At 34.0% G+C, this 17165-nt stretch overlaps 1 protein-coding gene across 1 annotated transcript; it reads left to right on the forward strand.

Moving 5' to 3' along the window:
- Positions 1-1655: 1655 nt before the first annotated feature.
- LOC106448334 (calcium-dependent protein kinase 13-like) lies at positions 1656-4555 on the forward strand. Its single transcript, XM_013890238.3, has 7 exons — positions 1656-2653; positions 2823-2966; positions 3035-3187; positions 3272-3387; positions 3467-3634; positions 3720-3950; positions 4089-4555. The coding sequence occupies exons 1-7, from the start codon at positions 2029-2031 to the stop codon at positions 4236-4238; spliced, it is 1587 nt and encodes a 528-aa protein (XP_013745692.2). The 5' UTR covers positions 1656-2028; the 3' UTR covers positions 4239-4555.
- The last annotated feature ends 12610 nt before the right edge of the window (positions 4556-17165 follow it).

Here is a 17165-nt window from a genome sequence, read left to right on the forward strand (position 1 = left end):
AATTGAACATTAATGACGGCAAATAATAGAATGAAAAACTGAAAAGGTGTCGCTGCGGTTAATTTATTAGGAGTTTCCGGTGTTGTTTGTATCGCTGAAAAAATCAGCGATCATCGGAATAGTGTTGTAATCAAACACGGGTGTCGCTGCGACATATCCGCCACAAACTTAAGCTTCAAGTAGCGTAAAATTTGGGCGTATTTTAAAAGCTGGTCGCTGACGCAGCGTTCCGTTGCCGAACATGGCCTTAATGGATTTATCAGTTAATATAAGAGATTAGGTTGAAAAACTAGCAACTACACACAAAAGCGAGGAGCTAAAAGTTACATGTTGTTCAAGAGATTCGTCAACACACTGGAAAACAAGTTGAAACCTCTATTCCTTAGTTCGAATAAGTATTACTAAGGATAGTCATAGGGTTGGTTCATGCAAAAAAATATTGAAACGAACAGAATTCACAAATAAAACCCCAGAAAGGAATAGAAAGATAACGGATCAAATATCTCAACTAATAGATAGTTTATTGGACGTGATACGCTTTGGCAGGTGTGGATGAACCTCCACATTTTGAGATTTGGTTGGTTAGATGGGTCAAATGTGAACGCATCATTGGTGCTTCAGATTTAGTGTACAAACGTCTGTAGCTCCCGAAAACATGTTTGTGATCCACTCTACCCAAATAAGATATGTGAAACTCCATCCAAAGCCACATACTTCTTTTGAAAGATTAAAAGACTACAGCTTTAACGAAGTCTTGTTCTCTGGTTTGGCACTGGACCAATTACTTAATGAACTGGGAATATGTAGTTACTATTTACTGCCAATGACAATAGTTTTTTCGTCCCAATTGACCATATGCTTAGTTATCCCCAGCCCAACGGCAAATTCAGTGTAATTTTTACACAACCTATGAAATCCAATTCTAAAAAATCACATTATTTTAGATCATTTCTAATGAATTATTTTATTAATTTCTTTAAAATAGAAATAATTTTATAATAGAACTGAACAAAAAATAATTATTCTGTTTATGGAATAAACTTATTTTTACTCTACTGTATAGTGAAAAACATATTAAAGTCGGAGATGACCTTAATATAACACTATAGTACAAAACTAAATATGGTACAATACTATTCACAACAATAAATATTGTTTACTTAATTTTATTTATAAAATATTAGATAAATAAATATTAATAGGAAGATAAATAAATATAAAATAAAAAATAGATATATTACATATATTGAAATTGTTTTAATTATTTTAATATATGTTACAATAGAAAAATATTTGAGTGTGATATAACTTTTGTGCAATATAGTTACATTATAAGATTTATGTGTTATATATATTAAATAATAATGAAATTTTATAATTTAATATAGAAAAAATAAAATACAGTTTTAGTGTAAAATTTAGTATTGTAATCGGAAAATTAAAATTTTAGTGCTAAAATTATAATAAATAGTGTGATTTTTACATAAAAATAGTGTTAAGGATTGGAGACATCTACAATGAGTTACTTTCTAAGAATTTGTGGGAAATTTAGCTGTTACATTTTTATTTTATTTTATCAAAGTTGTTATATTTCATTATGTTGAAAAAATAGACCATATAAAGTGTTGATTTAACAAACAAGTAAAGACCATCTATCAAAAAAAGAGAAATAAAGCAAAGAGACCACATTATGATTTGAGTTTTATAGAAAACATCAAAAAGGAGAGAGACCTCTCTCTCTCTCTAGTCTCTACCTACTCATCATCTTCACCGTACCCTTTCTTCGATCTATGCTTCTTCTCTCCATAGATTCCCACTGTTACGATTCCCTCCAAAGGCTATAATGCGCAACCCTAGATTTGCTAGTTAACACTTCCCAAAGATCTCTCTTACCTTTTTTGCTGTATCACTTTCTTCTTTTGTATAGCTCAGACGAAAAGCTCGAGACTTTGAGCTAACCCAGACCAAAGCTCGAGGCTTTAAGCTAACCCAGAAGAAAAGCTCGAGACTTTAAGCTTCCAACAACTCATGGGGAACTGCTGCAGATCCCCCGCCGCTGTGGCCAGAGAAGACGTCAAATCCAACTACTCCAGCAACGATCACCGCCGCAAAGACGCCGCCGGCGGGAAGAAACCGGCGCCGATTCGAGTCCTCGGCGACGTCCCCAAGGAGAACATCGAGGACCGTTACCTACTCGACAGAGAGCTCGGGCGCGGCGAGTTCGGCGTCACGTACCTCTGCATCGTGAGATCCACGCGCGACCTGCTCGCCTGCAAGTCCATTTCCAAGAGGAAGCTCAGGACCGAGGTGGACGTCGAGGACGTGAAGAGGGAGGTGGCGATTATGCAGCATTTGCCTGAGAGCTCGAGCATTGTCACTCTGAAGGAGGCTTGTGAGGACGACAACGCTGTGCATTTGGTGATGGAGCTGTGTGAGGGCGGCGAGCTTTTCGATAGGATTGTGGCTAGAGGGCATTACACGGAGCGGGCCGCGGCGGGGGTCACGAAGACGATCATGGAGGTTGTGCAGCTTTGCCATAAGCACGGTGTTATTCATAGAGATTTGAAGCCGGAGAATTTCTTGTTTGCTAACAAGAAGGAGAACTCGCCGTTGAAAGCTATTGACTTTGGATTGTCTATCTTCTTCAAGCCAGGTAGTGTCACTGATGTTGAGTCTTGCTTTGAAAGTAGTCGATTCTGAAACCAATTAGTTTCATAGTTATAGAGCTTTTTGATGTTTCTTGATTGGTACTATAGATGGAACTTGGCTAGTTTAGTTGTCGTTGAAGCTATTATCTTACAATGGTTACACATATTTGTCAGGTGAGAAGTTCTCGGAGATAGTTGGGAGTCCATATTACATGGCACCTGAGGTGCTAAAGAGGAGCTATGGACCAGAAATAGATATTTGGAGTGCTGGAGTCATTCTTTATATTCTCCTCTGTGGAGTTCCTCCTTTCTGGGCAGGTACCTTCCTCTCTTCTCTTTTCTCCTCTTCCTAACCATTTGCTTATTGATTTTTTTTTCAACCACAGAGTCGGAACAGGGAGTTGCTCAGGCTATTTTACGAGGGATAATTGATTTTAAGAGGGAACCGTGGCCAAACATTTCAGAGACTGCTAAGAGTCTTGTCAGACAAATGCTAGAGCCTGATCCAAAGCGCCGGCTAACTGCAAAGCAAGTGCTTGGTACATAGACTCCACCTTTGCCTCTGCTCTCTTACTCTCTTCATCTGTTTCAGAGATTGTTTATGCTTATTCCTTATTTTGTAGAGCACCCATGGATTCAGAACGCCAAGAAAGCTCCAAATGTCCCTCTTGGAGATGTTGTCAAGTCCAGACTAAAGCAGTTCTCAGTGATGAACAGATTCAAGAGAAAAGCTTTGAGGGTCTGTTATTCAGAAAGCTCATTTTGCATTAGTAGCTTCTTAGACCACACTTATCTTAACTTGCCTTGAATCAATCTAGGTTATTGCTGAATTTTTATCTACTCAAGAAGTAGAAGACATCAAGGAGATGTTCAACAAGATGGATACTGACAAAGATGGTATTGTTACCATCGAGGAGTTGAAAGCTGGACTTCGCGATTTTGGTACACAGCTAGCTGAATCAGAAGTTCAGATGCTTATTGAAGCGGTGCACATATTCTCTTCCCTTACATCACCATATGACACCTAACACAATATCTTAGTTCACTAAATTCAATTTTGTATAATAATAGGTGGATACTAAAGGGAAAGGAACACTAGACTATGGCGAGTTTGTTGCAGTCTCTCTCCACCTGCAGAAGGTAGCAAACGATGAGCATCTCCGCAAAGCGTTCTCTTACTTTGACAAGGATGGAAATGGTTACATTCTCCCCCAAGAGCTTTGTGAAGCCTTAAAGGAAGATGGAGGAGATGACTGTGTGGATGTTGCTAATGATATATTCCAAGAAGTTGACACTGATAAGGTAAGCGGTCCCTTAGAGCTATAGTTGGTGTAAAGAGTTCACTTATCACTTCGTTAGATAGAACACCTTTAGAGCTATAGTTAGTGTTGAAGACGTTTTTTTCTAGTGGTTATGTTTGACATGGATGATTGACATTAGGATGGGAGAATAAGCTACGAAGAGTTTGCAGCAATGATGAAAACAGGAACTGATTGGAGAAAGGTATCTCGTCATTACTCGAGAGGGAGGTTCAATAGCCTAAGCATCAAGCTAATGAAGGACGGATCATTGAACCTAGGCAATGAATAATAGCAAACAAAGTGAGTAAGCTGCACTAAGATTTTGTTAGAGTTTGTTTCTCACGTCACGTCCCTCCACGTCAAATATTAAGCTAAGTGAAGACAAACAGCTTGGGACTCGGAATCAATCTTCTTCTTTTTTTGTAAATCTTTCGTTTTTTAATTTTCTATTTTTTGGTGATTTGTGCTATCTGTGTCTTTATTGGTTTTGTGGGATGTGAGTTATGTTTGTTGTTGTAGAAAGGGTCAAAGACATGAAAATCAATGATTGATGTGTAGAAGAGAACCTACGACCTTTCTGTAATGTTAATGAATCATTTCACAACTCTCGTCTATATGCTGAACACTGGTCAATCAAATTACTCCACGTATGTTTTGATGACATAAGCGCATTTCCATCTCCGCTCCATTTTTTTCTCTAAAATAGAATAACTTAACTTCATATCTCACTTCATAATAAAATTTACTCCATAAATAGAGTAATTTATTTTTCGTTTATTCATTACTTCATTATGGAGTGGGAAATGGAGTAGGGTTAGAGTAATTTTACTTTATTTTCACTACTCTATTTTAAAGGAAAAAATAGAGTTTTACATTGGAGATGCTCTAAGACCATCTCCAACCCAAACCTATTTTTTCTCTATAATTCTTACAAAATTATAGTAACTCTATTATTCCTACAAAAATAGATTAACTCTATTATAGGTTAAGTTCTATTCCAATGATTTACTTTTTTACTCTATTATAGAGAAAAAAATAGAATATTTCACTTTTTTCACTCCAAATATAGAGTAAAAAGTAAACCATGAGAGCAAAATTTATCCTATAATATAGTTACTCTATTTCTGTGGGAATTTTAGAGGAAAAATTAGGTTTGAGTTTTAGATGCCCTAAGTTACTTAAATCCAAAAAATAGGTATTTTATATTCTAAGTATTATTTGTGCAAAGTTATTTATGAACTAATTGTTAACTACACAAAACTGGGTTGAAAAGAACTTTGAGTTGAAAGAACTAATCTTTGCTTGATTATCTAGCTCTCTAATCATGTTTAGCCTTGAATCATTCATGGCTAGAGTTTTCAATGCTATTTTAGTCATGATCATACTAAAATAGATCTCTAGGCATTTCCTGCCCACAAGGTGTATGTTGAAATGTCTTAACCAACTCTTCAATGCTTTTAGCTTGCTTTACCTAAGAGATTAGTTGCTAAAGGAGTTAAGATTGCTATTAGACTTGTTCTCCATGTTTGATTTAGTAACATTCAACCTAAGAGATTAGATGCTTGAGTTGCTTTATCAAAAGAACATTCATCTAAGGATAAAGCTTGTTTAGCTTAGTGTCTAGGCATAAGGAAAGTGTTTGATTGATAGCTTGCCACCTCTAGATTGGATCTACATCACCCAAGATCAAATGCCTAGCCCCATGAGTCCTCTTACTTCATATTGAGAAAGAAAGATCATTACTTTATTGCATTAGCTTATTAGTTCTTAGTTCATACCATCTTTAAAACCGGATTGCACTTAGCTTAAGCATGAACTTGCATTCCCTTTGCTTTAGAATCACCTAGGATTGGTTCGACAATCTTTTATACTATAACATTTGCTTTAGGAGCTTTGAAAACTCCTAATATCAAATTGGCGCCGTTGCCGGGGAACTAGTAGATTTATCATTAGGATTTCAATCTTTCTTGAGACTTAGCTTTATTTTCTTGCTTTGTTTTTCTTTTGTATAGTTACTAACCTTTACTTCTAGCTTTTGTTCTTGAGTGATGGCTTCAAGCTGTTTTGAGAAGCCACAAGAAGAAGAAGATCACATCGAAGATGAGCCATATGTGTATGTGGAGCCACCACCTTTTGATGCAAGTATACTCACACCACCACAGCTTTTGACGTTAAATGAGCTTCAGAAGAAGTATCCGAGGTCAGCAAAGACATCCCTAGCACGAAGGATCCGGGTGGAGCTTATTAAGGATCAAGCAGAGCTTGAAGGAAGGGAGGTTACACAGTATGAGTTCAATGTTGCTTATGACCTTAAAGAGGTAATGTATTGGGTTCCACCACCCCAGCTGGAAGGTACAAGAATTTCCACTCTAGAACTTCAACTTGAGGAACTTTGCTTGCCTTGTGGTGAGAATATTGCCCATGACTTTGATTCTCTTGTGCTCATAAATGAATGTCTTGATCTAATATGTGAAACTAGGAAGCTAGATGAGTTGAGAATAGAAAAGCTTGCTAGAGATCATATTGAAGTTTGTTTTGACAAGAATTATCTTTGTGCTTCAATTGATCTTGAGTATGAGTTTTTGATGCTTAATGAACCTAGACCTCTTCTTGAACTTGCTGATTTAGGGGATGAACTTGATGTGGATATGCTCTTGCTTAGGATAGAAAACCCCCTTGTCAAAAATTATCATGAGAATGTGAGCATTGTGTATTACTTGATTGATGGAGATAGAGTTGACTACTTTGTTAAAACCTTGTTTGAGCCTGTAGTTGACTGTGTGTTTCCACCATATGCATTTGATTCTCATGACCATCTGAACCTCAAGGAGCATTTCATAATTCATGTCACATCTTTAGTGAAGCTCTTTGAGGAAAAATCTGTCTATTTTCTATGGATAGTAGTGTGCTCCTTTGCATACTTGGTTCCTTGTTCTTGTAGGAGAAGGACCAAAGGTGCATTGGCTCAACCTTTTGATACCTATGATTAACAAACACACAAAGTCAAGCTAGAGACTTAAAACAAGCTCACTTGGGAGGAAATTCCATGTTTATCCATTGTATATATTTTTTTATCTTCTCTTTTTAGGTTATTTAATAAGCATGGTTGAGATTTTTCAGGTCAAGTCTTATTTGCCTTGGCTGATGTGAAGCATTGTGACTCTAGACACTTGCCTTCTCCCCTTCAGTCCATGTCCATGGTGAAACAAACCCGAGGCCAAGGGTCCTCTACCACCCAATTCAGCCAATAACTCCAAGTAAGTGTCACTCCAACCTTGTATATATTTACTTTTCATGTTTATTTCTTTCCCTTGGATCGTCTTTGAGCTTACTCTCACACAAGGGACTGTGTGAAGTAAGTTTGGGGGAGAGTCTACTATCTCACATCATTTTCTGTTTTGTTTACTTGCCATGAGTCTCATGCATTGCATTGTGAATACTTATTTGCATAGAAAATTCATAAAAATTTGATTTTTTAAAAAAATCTTCATGTAGTTTCACTTGATCCATTTGCATCTTTAGGATTGAGTCTAGAAGCATTTAGATTGCATTCATGCATTGGGAGAAACCTTGTAAAGAACACATGTCTAGAACTCAATTTGACATCCTAGCTAAACATATCAAGTAGCTTAAGCATCTCTTGAAAAAGCTTGTAAGCTTCGAGCCTTGAAAACTCTTCTTGAAACATGTTGTTTGCTTGATGATTGACATTGTTCTTGAAACCAACTCCTAATGAACTATGGTTTAATGAACTTAATCTCTCTTGCATATGGGCATTTGCATACTTGATCATGGATATTATACACATTTGGGTTATCTTTCTCTCTTTGTACCAATCTTTGTTAAACCAAATGGCACTTCCATCCCCATTAACCCTCACCATTCTTTGAAACCAACATTAATTTGCTTGAGTGAGGCCTTTTATTGATAGTATGTCATGTGCAAAATTTTGAGAGTATTAGGAGCGACAATGAGTTGTTCTCATCTTTGGCTAGCATTAGGACCTCATTTAGGCTAGCCTCTAGGATGGTTGTTGGGTTTGTGAGCTTAAATTCTTTTGATCTTGGGATAGGGATGTGAGTGAAAGTGAAAAGAAATGAACCAAAAAGAGTGAGAAAAGAAAAAAAAAAAGCCACTAGAGATAAAAAAAAAAAAGAAGCTCTTGTGTTTATAAATAGAATCCCCTTTAGAATAAAAGAAAAAAAAAACATGAAAAGAAAAAAAAAAGAGCTGAGTGAATAAAAAAGAAAAAAAAAAGAATCTCTAGTTGGTTAGAATAAAAAAATGATAATGTGTTCATTGGGTGAGAGGTGAAGTTGAGTGTATCTTTGGGTTTGGGGATGATGAAAAGAAGAAGGGTAGAGCTTGAAATCATTTAGGAAAGGGGTAGAATGATGAGAACAAAACATTGTATGCATAAATTGCTTCTTTTCTTAGATAAATTTTGCATAATGATCTTGCTCTTATTCTTGAGTGTGAATCACTATAAAAAAATGCATTTGAAACCCATCTTTCTTCACATTAGACCATCTTCTCTCACCAAACCAAATAATTGAGATCATGTGCCCATTTGCAAGAACTCACCTTGTATGCTTGTTAAATGAATGTGAGGGTTGGCTAAAGAACTTGTTGATTGATGAGTAATTGACTTGTGTTGAGGCATAAGAGTCTTGATAGGCCTTGAGAAGCTAGAGTGTACAAAGAGAGTTGCTCATGCTATTTGCTATGTCTTTCTTAGGATGTCAAGTTGAAAGCTAGAAAGTGTTCTTTTGGTTAATAAGTTCCGTTTTCAAAACCTCTCCAACATGAGTTCTTGAAAGTTTACTTGTGGACAAGTAAAGGACTAGTGTGGGGGAGTTGATATCTCATGATTTTAATAGGTTTTAGATTCATATTTTAGCTCATTATGATCATTTTAGGTTGCATTTAGGTATTAATATTGCATTTACATGCATAATTGCATAAATAGGGGCTAATGTGCACACTTGAGAAGTTTGGGGCGAAATCGTAAGGCTGTTCTTGCAAGTCATGGAGTTTGTGGCCGATTTGAACGAAATCCAAAACCAAGGGACCATCTTGCAATTACACGAGGGCTAAATCGCACGGATGAAAGATTGGGGTTGATTTGAAAGTATATCATTGCACGTTCAGAAGTCTTGGGGCCAACGTGAAAAGAACTAAAACGTTGAGGACCTGTTGTGTAAATATGGGAGAAGTCGCCATTGGAGCTCACGAGCTTCACGATCTGAGGATGGCCGCAACGATGGAGCTCGGCGAGGCTCGATCCCGACACGGCTTGAATCTGAGAGCACGGTGGAGGAGCTGAGACGGCCTGGAAGAGAGAATCCTTTGGTGGATGGCCTCGACTCAATCCCGGGCTTGAACCACGAGGAAGAAGAATGCGACATTGGTGGAGAAGCTTGGCCGCGACGGTTAACGCGAGGTGTTGACGATGGATGAACGACGGATTGAGCTTGGCTGTGGCTCGGTGGTTCCGGTTCAGTGGAGAGCTTAGTGACGACGAAGCTTGAAGCGACGACCTCCGCGAGTTGTAGACATGGCGGAGGAGAGACGTCAGCTCAGGCGTGGTCAAGGCGAAGAAGAAGAAGTGGAGCTCGATTCCAAGAATCAAAGCGGGTTTGATGCAGCAGTCGAAGGTCACTGCTGGGAATTGATACGGACATTGACGCGGCTTGTGGTAACGGGTAAGAGACACCGCTCGTCAACATGTCGAGCTTGATGGCAGCGGCTTAGTGAAACGGGATGATGAACCCGCTGGGAAAAGGCCCATGTCCCTGTCCAATATCGACTTGGTGGAGCAGGATGCGATGGCCGCTGTGGATGCGATTTTGAGACGTTGACCGGTTTACTCGGGTTTGACCCGGTTTAATTTAATTAAACCAGTTCGAGTTTTGCCTTCTTATAAATAGTTTTAGCCTCCAAAAACCCTAATTTATCTCATTTTCTCTCAAGACTTTGTCTAAACTTGTAAAAGCTTGAATCTTTTTTATAATCTAAGGAAGTACTTCATCTTATATTGGTATTTCTCTTGCTCATTAACATGATTAGCCTTGATCCTTACATGGGCTTAAGGTTTCTTATGGAGATTAGTGAGTAGTAACCTTGTGATTCATGGGTTAGATAGATTAGGGTGATTAGGTGGAGATTTAGGATGTTTATGGCTTGATTAACATTTTTCTATGCTTGCTAAGTGTACTTAATGCTAGATTAGACTTGATCACTCTCATCTAGACCTTAAGCTATTTTAAGCCCGAAAGGTGTTTGTTAAAATGCTTGAATGAGCTTAGTATTGTCTTTTACATGCTTGGCCAACGACAGTTGATGTCCAAGGTGTTTAAGTGGTTAGTAGACTTGTGATTCATGCATGCTTGATTACGTTAGCCAACGATAGTTGATGTTTAATTCATGATTAGCATAGGGGTTTTTGCCACGAGAGTGGATTAATCTATATTGAATGAGATCTAGACCTATAGACTTGTTGATTGTTTTGTTTGAACATTCTAGATTGAACCTTGATCACCTTATATCAATTATTATTGCCCATGGATCAATCCTTAGCATTTGAAAGTTCTTGCACTTATTTCTTGATTGGATTTGAGATCACCTTGTTTATATTTCTAGGATATTAGCTTGTTACAAATCATCCATCTTCTTGTTTGCTTAGATTAGGAAAGTTTGTGTATTCTTGGTGTTATAGATCACTAGTTCCTTGTGGTTTCGATCCTAAAATGCTACAATGACATAACATTCGATTGTGGTATTGTTGGCACATTAGGTTAATTGGTGTGTGCTTAAACGCGTAATCACATATGCCACACCCAGACTTATATCAAGTTTAGTGGTAGATCAACTTAATATATTATTAGTATAGTAGAACAATATCTGTAACGCATCACATAGTTCCAAATTTTTGCAAAATTAAATTTAATAAATCAAACCATCTGCCAAAAACAAAATTATATTTTCTTTTACTTTAAATTAACTTTTTATAAAAATCATTTATAATAAAATTTGTTATTTAAAATAAGTTTAAAACTATTAAAAACCTTACAAATTTATACTATTAACTTAGCCAAAAATATGTCAAATAACTCTTAAGTCTCATCAATTCAGCAAATATAACACTTTTAAAATACACACAAAAGTTAGTGAAAGAGAATAGGTCTGAGCATCGGGGTTTTGGGGTAGGTACGGATCATTTTATTTTGGGTTCAGACATTTTGAACATAACTAGGTATTTTTTTGGTTCAAGCTTGGGTTGGTTCCTTTTGGATCCGGGTCGGTTTGAATCCATAATTCAAATATCTATAAAATCAATGTACTATTTGGGCATGTATCAGATTTGGATTGGTTTGATTATTTAGGACACCAAAAAGATTTGAAATTGCCAAACCCCCCCCCCCCCCCCCCCTTCCCCCCAAACAAATACTCGAAAATATTGAAATATCCAAAAAGATCCAAAATGAACCGATCCGTTACGATCCAAAATACCCAAAATATTTTTTAAAATAAATTGAAATTTTTACCCAAAACCCAAAACTAAAATCGAAAACCTGAACCCAAAACTTAAACAATATTTGTAATACTAAAACATATATAAAATACTCAAATATACCTAATATACACAAAACATTTTAGGCACTTGGGTATCCGATCAGGTATCGGGTATGATTTGGACTCGAAAAGAGACATGCGGATCCAAAAATTTAATATGTAAACCTGGATCCAAACTGCACCTATATTTCCAGGTCTATTTCAATTTGGTTTTCCGAATTTGGTAAAATATTCATGTCCAAGGGAGAGTTTTGTAAGTGTACTTACAAATTTTAAATAAACAAATTCATGAATTATATAAGGTAAACAAATTATCTTCTTCGATATCATATGATTTTGTAACATAATAATGTAAAACAATTTCAAAATATTAATTCACAAATTTTGTATACAATCCAAAAAAAACTCGCGCTTTTGAAGCGCAGATCAAAATCTAGTTTCTTCTTAAAACCCATAGTTAAACTTTGGTATTATGAAATTAAACATGGTTTATAACTTCAGAGTTTTAAGTTTTTGTTTTTTGACAAAACAAGACAAAATAAAAAATTTTAGTTCATCATCTCAAGCATTTAATATAGAGATATTGCATATCACGAGGCTGATTTCAAACTTAATACGAAAGCTATCTAGTACCTACTTACCTTGTCTCGGCTCTTAGAGCATCAACATCAAGTGACTAACACCAGCAACCCACCTACATTATTGGCCTGCAAAGGAATCAAAAAGATTAATCAACGTCTCACAAAACAATGCATCTCAAGATTTAGAACAATCCAACCAGATCCATTATGTCTATATGCGCCGTTCTTAATTTGAGATGAATCACATCTTACAGGAACAAAAGTAAGCACATACGGTACTTGCTTTCTTCTTAAAGTTGACAGTAACATCCTGCTGCAGATTTGCAGTCATATTCAACAAGATTTGAGGTTTATGATGTTAAAGTTTCCCAGATTTGGGTTTTCACAAACTCGTTTAAAGATGTGATAGTAGAAGAATCCCATCTGTTCACCTCAGCAATTACAATATATTTTTACATAATTAGAGAATTTGAAGTGATAAAGATTTGTATTGATGTCAGATATACTTACAATATTTTTTATTCAATCAATGATATTTTAATATTTTCTTGAATAATATGTTAATTCAACTAATGATAAAATTTGTGTTAGTCAGTTAATACATGCTAAAGTATAGATTAAATCTTCAAATTTTCTCTTGCAAGAAAAAAATAGATTAATTTTTTTAGCCAAGAGAAAATTTGAAGATTTATAAAGGAAGGTTTATATTTTAATCGTTTGACATGATACAAATCAAATTTAGTGGAAGCCACATTGGTCCAGTAGTTTGACTAAAGGTTCATTAATGCTTATACATCATGAGATCTAGGTTTCGATTCCTAGAGAATGCGGAATTATTTGAATTAATGAAGAAAAGAATTACAAGAGATTTGAAGTATGGCGCATGAATACTGTCAAGTGTGGATCACATAGAACGACTAGTGCTGGGAATATGAATCATTATCCGGTCACCTATAGGTTTAAGCGAGGCGGGTGCAGGTTTCATATTTTTTTCTTGTGGGTCAAACGGGTCAAATTTTTTGAGTTAAAAAAATCAGTCAATCCGCAGGTTGGCGGATCAAGCGGGACGGGTCTGACCCGTAACCCAGCTCTAAGGACGGCTCAGGTAATGCAATCAAGTGTGAATCTTCATAAAGTAGATAAAATTATCGGTTGTAGAGTCGTCTGTAATATTTCTCATAGTTTGTAATAGCATAATTATTCACAGTTATAAACAAATCAAATTTAAAATGTTCAATCCTACTATAACATGTGAAATCAGGATCTTAAGGGGAGAGTGAAGCATGCATAGCTTAGCTATTTCTTCTACCATTTCCAACCTGTTCTCTAATTTTCAGACAAAGTTTTAATATTTGGAATTTTCTTATAAATATATCTAGTAATAAAAGTATTTTTAAACAATACAAAATTCGTTAAAAAATTTAAGTGTTGCTTAAACAAGAAAGCGACATATTGAAATAAGAGATTAATATATGCTGTCAGTATTAGAATCATACAAATCAAAGAAGAAACAGAGTTACAAACTTAAATAAGTACTGAAGAACTTTATAAGATATAGACTCAAGTGGGCACCATGAGAAGCAGACGCCAACACTAGACAACTCAAAGACACATGTGTCTCGTACGAATGGTACTGTACTATACTACTATGTTATTAAATATTCCGGAAAGCTCCACAACTCTCTATTCTTTTTGGAATTTCCCCCAGCATCTCGTTTTGGCTCGGTGTGATTTACGTATGGCAACAAGCAATGGAAAGTGATATAAATCACACAATTAAAAAGTCAAGAAATGACTTAAAGTAGTGTTACATGTGAGATATGCTTGTACGACTATTTCTGGATGATATTTACTAGATCTTGGCCGTTAAGTGAAAATTTCCTAAACAAATTAAGCATTTAGAGTTCAGTCCAGATTTCACTTGCTACTTATTATATTTTATAACCAATTAATTTCACTTGCTAGTTAAGTTTAGTCCAGATTTCTCCTTCCCATTACCTTTTTCGAGTTTTTAGATATGTTGTATAGTGACCAACTATTTATTCGAGTTTGAAATGTTTTCTGACTACATAAAAACCTATTTTTAGTTAACAATTGAAGGCCATAAAAACACAACACGGGATTCTAATTTTGAAGTTTGAAACACCAACCACTGGTGACCATCGTAGTATGTATGATGGCCAACACTTTTTTACAACTACAAAAAAGTAGTCACGTATGATTTAGACGTTGCAATTATTGGCTATTACAGGCCTGAATTTTTGGTGTCTCCACTATGAAAATGGATATTCTCTTTTTATTCCATGTCCCTCGTCAAATCGTAACTAGTAATTTGATAGGAAAAGAACACTGGAACTTGATCCGCGCATCATGTAAATATTTGATTTAATTTTTGTTCAACATAAATTTATAAACTCTTGATTTTATAAAAATATTACATGTATATTTTTTATATTTTGCAATTTACATATAAAGTAAAATATATTATTTTCTAATATACATGTTTGATAATAAATTTTTTATTTGTACATAATATTATATTAAAAATTTAATAACTTAATGCAAATTAATATAATTTATCTATTCATATAGTAACCTGTTATTTTTTTTGTTAATTTATTTCAAAATGAAACAACATATTGTACTAAATTTTTTAATTTTTTGCATTAATTTTATGATATTTTGTTTTCTTGAAAATTGAACTCTCGAAATTTTTATATTTGACTACATGCGATTTGGTTAATATTAGTATAATACTAATAATAATCAATATATAAATATCGGTTTAGTTAGATAAGTTTTGAAATTATAATTAATTTATTAAATTAATTTCAAATACTGTGGCACAATATGTAAATACAAAAATACAAAAATACTTAATTTATCGTAAATGCAATAGCTAAATTACTAAAAATACTGCTATTCATATTTACAAATATTTCTCATTTATACTTTTATCTATGTTTCCAAAAAATACAAAAAAAAGACTTCAGTTTTAGTAATACAGATTTATTTGTCGTACACATACAAGCTTATAAATATGATTGTTATCAAACACATTACATTGCATATATAATATTTATATATGCATGATTATATATATATATATATATGTATATATATTTAGAATGTCAGATAATATGCTAAATACACATCCCAATTTGATATAAATTATTTAATGGAAAATATTCATTTTAGTAAGGTTTGAAATATATAAATCGATGATAAATGAGATACAGATTATTACTAATATATAATGGCAAGTTAGATCACCTCCTCCATCGGAAATTTCAATGAATATTGTCATAAAAAAAGATTTTGAAAGAGAAATGGGAGATTCATCTCTTAATCAAAAGACTAGAAAAAATCTTAGACATTGTTAAAAACACATGCATATTTTTATTTAGAAATAATTAAATTTAGTATATCAGAAATAATAATAATAACATATTGCTCAAAAACTAAAAAAAACTTAAGCAAAACCATGGAAAGATTCTTTATACACGTGCCAGCAGGTTTCCAAACCACATGTTCAAGCACAATGTAATACTATATTTATATAGAGTAGATCCACATATTAAAAATGATAAAGAATACTTGTTCAAGCACAATGTAATACTACATGTCTATAGATTAGATCCACATATTAAAAATGATAAAGAATAGTTTGTTTCTTCTTCTTTTTCTGTAAAGAAAAAAAAAATTTGGTTTCTACTGTGAATTAATGTATCGCTGCTTAGCCGGTCTGACTTCGGTCCAAATGATTAATATAGTATGTTGTAATAGACAATCAGTTCACTCTCTATCATTAGTCGAAGATATTCAAATTCGATCAAACTGAGATGATAACTTTCAAATTACTCTTTCAAATTACTCTATCTAGTAGCATACTCTCGTGCCAGAACCGACCAAATAGTCTATAGAGTTTATAAAAAATTAGAAATAGTTAAACTTTAGAAATAGACAGCATCCTGATAAACCAGAAATGTCGTTCGCAATGATATTTTATAGGGAATATTTTATATTGGAGTACATAAAATAGCCTTCTCCACAAAAACATATATATGATATAGATTGCTCTACAAAAGATACTCGAAAATTTCAAATAAGACACATAATCATATCATAATATCAATATCGAGGTAACAAATAATTCAACTAAGGTAACTCATATGTCATATTAGTTGTTCCCCGTTTGCCTCCAATTTCCCAACCAAATTAACACAATATCATTTTAACTCAACTTAGATCCGAGCTTAAAGCTCTTGCATAACCTGTTTTAAAACTCTTGCATAACTTGTTGGGACTCGCATTAAGAGACCTTTCAATTATAAGAGAATTTTTAATGGTACACAATATGTTTTTCTATAATTCACTTTAAAATAGAACAATTATATTATAAAATTAAATTCGTTTCAATAGTTCACCTTATAATAACGGGGGTTTATTGGTAAGTGAATTCTCATGAATTTTGAAAATTTTGAGATTTCATTGTTATTGGTTCTTGGATTTCAAAAATTTTAGTAGAATCCATTGGTATTGGTTTAAGAATTTTTTAAAATCCATTCAAATCCCTTATTATTCAAAAAGTTTAGTTATTATTGATTTTCTGATTCCAACAAAATCTAGTGTTATTGAGAGATGAATTCTATTCATTTTTACTCATAAGACTCAACTTTCAAAATATCATATGTAACCTTGTGATTTTCAAAATCCATGTGATAAAAAACACGAAAAAATAATAATTATTCTTACCAAATATCTATTGCACCTTAAATCCAAATTATATGTCCAAAACTATAATTCATTACATATGCTTTAACATTTTAGAATATATAATTATTTTTATAAATAATTATCATTTTGAATATAAATATTAATAATTACATTTATAAATATTAATAATTTTAAAATATATATTTAAAAAAAAATAGTTTCAAAAGAAATTCTGAATTTCAAAAAAAGCAAGAGGTAAAATCATCTTTTGCCTTTTTCATGAAAATTTTTTTTGGTCATTTTTTCTCTTTTAATGCTTTTTTTTGAAAAAAACTTTAAAATGG

The sequence above is a fragment of the Brassica napus genome, chromosome A3 (assembly GCF_020379485.1).
Source record: "Brassica napus cultivar Da-Ae chromosome A3, Da-Ae, whole genome shotgun sequence".
NCBI classification, from domain to species: domain Eukaryota; kingdom Viridiplantae; phylum Streptophyta; class Magnoliopsida; order Brassicales; family Brassicaceae; genus Brassica; species Brassica napus.

Bases quoted from the DNA above. Each gene is read 5' to 3' on its own strand.
- LOC106448334 (XM_013890238.3), top strand. From the start codon at position 2,029: ATGGGGAACTGCTGCAGATCCCCCGCCGCTGTGGCCAGAGAAGACGTC. The intron at 2,967-3,034 runs GTACCTTCCTCT...TTTCAACCACAG, and splicing joins AGTTCCTCCTTTCTGGGCAG to AGTCGGAACAGGGAGTTGCT. The intron at 3,188-3,271 runs GTACATAGACTC...CTTATTTTGTAG, and splicing joins AACTGCAAAGCAAGTGCTTG to AGCACCCATGGATTCAGAAC.